This window comes from Vanderwaltozyma polyspora, genomic scaffold (genome assembly GCF_000150035.1).
Source record: "Vanderwaltozyma polyspora DSM 70294 KpolScaffold1059 genomic scaffold, whole genome shotgun sequence".
Taxonomy (NCBI): Eukaryota; Fungi; Ascomycota; class Saccharomycetes; order Saccharomycetales; family Saccharomycetaceae; genus Vanderwaltozyma; species Vanderwaltozyma polyspora.
In genome coordinates, this window is record NW_001834645.1 from 69,644 (window position 1) to 75,643 (window position 6,000).

Below are 6,000 nucleotides of genomic sequence, written 5' to 3' on the forward strand. Positions count from 1 at the left end.
TGCATTTTTTAAAATTCACATCCAATTCATTTGCGGATGCCAACTAGGTTTCATCAGTAACTTTCAATAGAAAGGCGGATTTGAAAATGAAAGAAGGCCTATTAATTTCGAGTGTTCAGATCTTAACATAAATGCCTTCATAAGTTGAAATGGGAAGTTTTTCTTTATTAGAGCGTCATCAGCAACACTACAAGTTCTTTCCAATTTTATTTATTTCAAATATAAGATATTTTGATTGATTTTGAAATTAAAATATAGGATGTGTTTTTGATCACCATTTCAATTTCTGATCTGCTACAGTTTATAATATTTTCTCTGTTACTGTCATTGCTATTATTTGCACGTAATTTTAATGTTTTGTTACGCTGGAAATATTGTAAATAGCCAAAAAAGAATACTTCCAAAGCATAGAAAAGGAACTGTTGAAATAGTTTTAAGTCGATCGTAAATGTATCTATGATCAAAATGACACGTCTTTTATATCGCTTATTATCGTGAATTGGCTGGCAAAGGCATTACAGCTCATGCCAAAAGTTATCATTGTTTACGTTTTCTATCCATAAAACGATATGATGTAATATAAAAAAAATGCATAGCCATATAAACTCCTAAGGTCATCTCATATAACATTTTCTTTCAAGCAAACCGTAAGATATAGTCATTAAAGAACTATATCTGATATTGATAGATGCTGACATAGTATCTAAAAAGTTAAATCAATCATTAATACGTTATCGTAGCTATTCATTTGGTATTTTTCAGAAATTTTCATAAAAAAATTGTTTCTTTGCTACCTATAGAAGTGATTTTATAGTTCATAAAAGTATTGATATAGTTAGAGGTTTTTAAAGAGTTCCATTTATTATATCTAAAGACTGGTTGCTTTTAATACTCTGGAAGTCTCTTTATTGTAAATTCGTTTAACAACAGTGGTATATACACTTATGGTTGACAAATTCATTATGAGGTTATTATCCTCGCTAATAGGTTTATCCCTCATAAGTAATGTATTGGGAGCAAGCTCTCAAACAAGTGCAAAAGGATCCAAAGGATATGAATTTCCCTCTGTAATAATGGGAAAAGATATATTCGGTATGTATTTTTTGAACGCCACATTAGGGAACCCTGAACAATTCCAGCGTTTAAGACTTGATATAGCACAACCCTACCTTTGGATTCCAAACATAGGAAGTAAATGTCCAGATTCATCGACCACATGTAATGAAAGAACAGTATACGATCCTTCTTCATCAAATACATCTATTCCTTACAGATCGGGACATGTTTTTGATTTTGAATTTATAGATGCATTATTTGCCAATGGTTCAGCTTACACTGACAGATTTAGCTTCCCAAATATTTTGGGGAGTACAGAATCCTATTCGTATGGGAATCACAGTGGTTTGGTAGAAGTAGATCATGGACATTTAAATATATCATCAATGTCATTTTTCAGTACATATAATTCAGGCGGTTTATCAATTGGATCATTAGGTCTAGGTGGGAATGTAGAAAGTAGAAATTCAGATTTAGACTCTGGACAATATGATGGCTCTTTTTTTTTGTTAGAGGAGTTGAAAGAAGCAGGCTTAATTGAAGGCCGTGGGTATTCGTTATGGCTTGGCGGTGACAACACCTCATTAGTTGAGCAAGAAGGTACAGTATATTCATCTGAGTCAATTGCTGGTAGATTAATTTTAGGTGCTGTCAACCCTAACTTAATTGACGGAAAATTTGTTAGCTTTAATATGTTGCCATACCAAAATCCTGATACCTTGGAGATGTCAAACGGGTATCCAATTCTTCCAATGGGTCCCATCAATATAATATCTAAATCTGGTGCATCCCTTAATATGACTTCGAACAATTATCTACAGCCGGTTCTTTTAGATAGCCGTTATACAAATTCAAGACTTCCAATTGAAGCTATTATTCAAATCGCAATCCAGATTGATGCTTCATATGTTGAACAATTAAATAGTTGGGTAGTTTCATGTTCAATTCTGAAAGAATCAGTTGTGTTGGAATTTAGCTTTGGGCCGTTGCGTATTAAAGTTCCATTGAAACAATTTTTAAAGAAGGCAATTGATCCAGATACCGGAAACGCTAGGACCCTTTCCAATGGTGATCAAGCATGTATTTTATCATTGTACCCAAATCATGACATAGGATACAATATATTAGGGGCCCCATTTATGAAGAGTATATATTTGGCGGTTGACAATGAAGGTGGTACGATAGCATTGGGCCAATCGTTGAGACGTTTCATTAGTGAAGCTGACAACATTGAGGAGAACACTAGTGGAGCAGATATCGAAAGCACAATTTCGGAAGGTACACTTTCAGAAAGCACAATTCCAGAAAGCACAACTACAGAAATGGCAATCACGTCAAGTATAACAAGCAACTCCTCAATGTTAGAAAGGAGGGTTACTGCTAATGCTACTGCTAATCACAATATCTATCTAGTATCATTATACTCGGAATCAGTGGGGTCAACAATCGAAACTGAATATCCTGTGATTGCGATTAGTTCAGCCTTCATACCGTATGCATCCACAGTAAATATGACCAGGACCAAGACGATGAAGTTATTACCGGATGTGCACCAGGCATCCAATTACAGTTATCCAGTTGAGTTTACAGCTACGTTGAATTCGAATGGGGTTATTTCCCAAGGCCATTCATTTTACAATACAGATAGGACATCGTCGACCACAAGGTCGTCGTCCTCACAATTTGCTAGTTTATCAGTAAGGGCACCTACAGCCACGAATGGCACGACTATGACGATGTCTGCAGCAGGGTATAGATTACAACCGATTTCATATACAGAGAACAAGATGGGAATCACTCAAAGGATGAGTATGCTCAGAAGTTGGGTGATGGTCACTATGCTAGCATTAGCGACTGGATTCCTATTATTTGTCTAGACGCCGACCAGCCCTTTGATCTCAATTGCATTCATCACTTTAAAATAAAAGCACGTACACATCTATATAACATAACCTATATACATTCCATTAAATTTAAAGTAAACTCATTCATTCGTTCATTACCACCAGCAAGAAATAGAAACGAAGACAATCGACAGATCTCGTAAAACAGCAAAAGCAAAAGCAAAAGCAAAAGCAAAAGCAAAAGCAAAAGCAAAAGCAAAACAGTTTTTCATTTCTTCAAAAAAAAACAACAACAACAAAACACAACCACCACAACTACTTGCAAAGTGTCAGCAGCCCCCAAGAACAAGAACAAATCATTCGAACAACGAAACCTTTATACATTTGGTGTCATTAGTATGTAATCCCTCTCGTTCAAGAACCATCCCTGTCCATGCAGCTGCAGTTGCAGTTTCAGATTCGATCTTGACGTTGTTGACTTTTGTCGTTTCATACAGTATGAGGATAAGGATAAGGATAAGACGTAACTGTCTGAGATACCCATCCATCACTACAAACGAGCAACGTACAACACATAACGCTTTTCGGCCTTCGCATCCGAACGTCTCTCTTTCTCTCCTTCCGGATCCGAACGACCATTGGGCTTGCCATCGCCGTCGGTACACACAAACACAAAGTAGACAGATCGAAATTTCCGAGCTTTTCGATTCGAAACGGGCAATTGGAGACGGCGAAACTTTTCTCGAAGTGATCGAAAAGTGAGCGAACTGTTCGAAATTTTATCAGTTTGTTAGCTTGTTTCGGCGGTTCTACGTCTCTCTCTCTGGGCAAAGACCAAAAAAGTTGAAGCAAAAGGCCAAAGGCCAAATCAGAAAAAACAAGAAAAAAGAAATAAAAAAAAAGTGAAAAAGAAATAACGTTGAACAAACACGTAGCTGGAATGTTAAAGAAAACTGACGAAACAAGAAGACATGAATTGAAATCAGAACCAAATGTGGAAGACGCATAACATAATGGAATGGAATCGTAGTGGCTAGCCATGATATGCATGATGTGACAATGAAAGAGATATTCGATTTCAAATCGAAATCGAAATCGAAATTTGGATGTGGATAGTGGATAGTGGATAGTGGATAGTGGATTTAGATATAGGTATTTGCTATAGGTATATCTATCTATTCACTATTATAAGTTAACACATTCTATCAAGTGTTATATTACAATAACTTATACTTTAAATTTCATGGCAACAAAATAGATTGCTTTCATTTTAGGTTTTCTTTCAATTCTAGTTTTTGATTTAGACCTGTTTCGTAGCATAAGTATCTGTTGTTCGTTGGATTTCTTTCTCTTTTGAAATTGGAGTTTGGGATTTAGATATTTAATAGTCTCAAGGGAAGAGAGTTTCTGTTTTTATTTCATATACACTTCAGACTTTGTCCTTTCATCTCTGATTTTCTTCGTTTTTGAAGGAATATCTATATATCTACACACACACACACACTGCCAGGACATTACCTGTAATTGTCTTTGAAGGATAAAGAAGAATAAAAAAACACCAATCAATTCATCAATCTATAATTACGGTAGATCCAATATGTCACAAGAAAACTTCGATTCAAATGACTCGACTGCTTCTCTTGACATGAATATGAGACAGCTTTCTATGAACAAAAAACATAGAAGACCAAATAGAGCCTTCCATAACCTTTCCTTTGGTAATATCCCAAGCAACCATATCCCATCTCCTCCTATCCCTCAGGAAACAAATTTTGAAGTTGATTCAGGTCAAAGAGTTTTCACTCCAAAACAATTCGATAGTCCTATTTCAACTCCAGCAACACCAACTCTAATCAATAACGATTGTGCTACTTTTGGTGGACCAAACAATACTTCAATTCATTCAGGTTCTCATATATTGGCCACTCAAAGATGGGAAGATCAACTTAACTATTTGTCAAAAACTTATGAAACTGCAAAAAATTCAATCCCTCCTTTACCAACCACCCAATTCTATTGCGTAGATCAAGGTTCCTGTGACCCAAGATTATTATCACTATCAATGTATAACATACCAAAAAATGAGCATATGAGATCAGCTACTAAATTGCCCTTAGGTCTAACTCTTCAACCTTTTGCAAAATTAACTCCAAATGAACCAATACCTGTTTGCGATTTAACCCAAGATGGTCCATTACGTTGTAACCGTTGTCGTGCTTATATCAACCCTGGCTTCCAATTCACTTACGATTCTTCGGTGGTTTGTAATATCTGTAAAGTTAAAAATAAACTACCACCAAACCATTTTGCTCCTTTGGGTCCTGATGGTCAAAGATCTGATATCACTACTAAACCAGAATTGTTCAAAGGTTGTGTAGATTTTGCAGTTCCTAAATTTTACAACGTTAATAAAGACGAAGATGCTTTACCATTGCACTACGTCTTTTTAATCGACGTCTCTTTATTGGCAAATGAAAACGGTAGCTCCTTATCTGCAATTGAAAGTGTTCGTGCTACTATCGAATATATCAGCGATTTCCAACCAAATTGTAAAGTAGCTATTATCAGTTATGATTCTAAATTAAAATTCTACAATTTAAGACCAGAACTAGTAACAGCTCAAGAATACGTTGTCACTGAAATTAATGATGTTTTCCTACCATTCTATCATGGTTTATTTGCTAGTCCAAGTGAATCAATGACGGTTATAGATGACACTTTAAGAAAAATTAGCGAATTCATCACATTAGATAAATATAGCCACGTACCACAAGTTTGTTACGGTTCTGCTTTGCAAGCTGGTAAACTTGCTTTAGATACTGTTACAAATGGCCAAGGTGGTAAAATCATCTGTACTTTGAACTCTTTGCCAACTGTAGGTAATGGTAACTTAACTTTAAGAAAAGATGATGCTTCTAAACACCATCTAAAATGTGATAACGATTTCTACATTAAATTTTCTCATGAAATGCTAAAGAGTTATGTTTCGTTAGATTTGTATGTCACAAGTGCTGCATTTGTTGATATGGTTACTATCGCATACCCAGTTCAAGTTACCTCTGGTAATTTGAAATATTATCCACATTTCCGTAGTGACCAA

At 35.5% G+C, this 6,000-nt stretch overlaps 2 protein-coding genes across 2 annotated transcripts in view; both read left to right on the plus strand.

Moving 5' to 3' along the window:
- Positions 1-944: 944 nt before the first annotated feature.
- Positions 945-2,933, plus strand: YPS7 (putative aspartic endopeptidase; the record flags this gene model as incomplete). The annotated part of the gene is made up of 1 exon (XM_001644151.1): positions 945-2,933. One exon carries the CDS (start codon positions 945-947, stop codon positions 2,931-2,933), a length of 1,989 nt encoding a protein of 662 aa, XP_001644201.1.
- A 1,564-nt stretch (positions 2,934-4,497) lies between these two features.
- The window catches only part of Kpol_1059p34 (uncharacterized protein), a gene marked incomplete at both ends in the record, with an annotated part of 2,734 nt that continues 1,231 nt past the window's right edge, over positions 4,498-6,000 (plus strand). Inside the window, one exon of the mRNA XM_001644152.1 lies at positions 4,498-6,000. Within this exon, the coding sequence (XP_001644202.1) occupies positions 4,498-6,000 (1,503 nt within the window).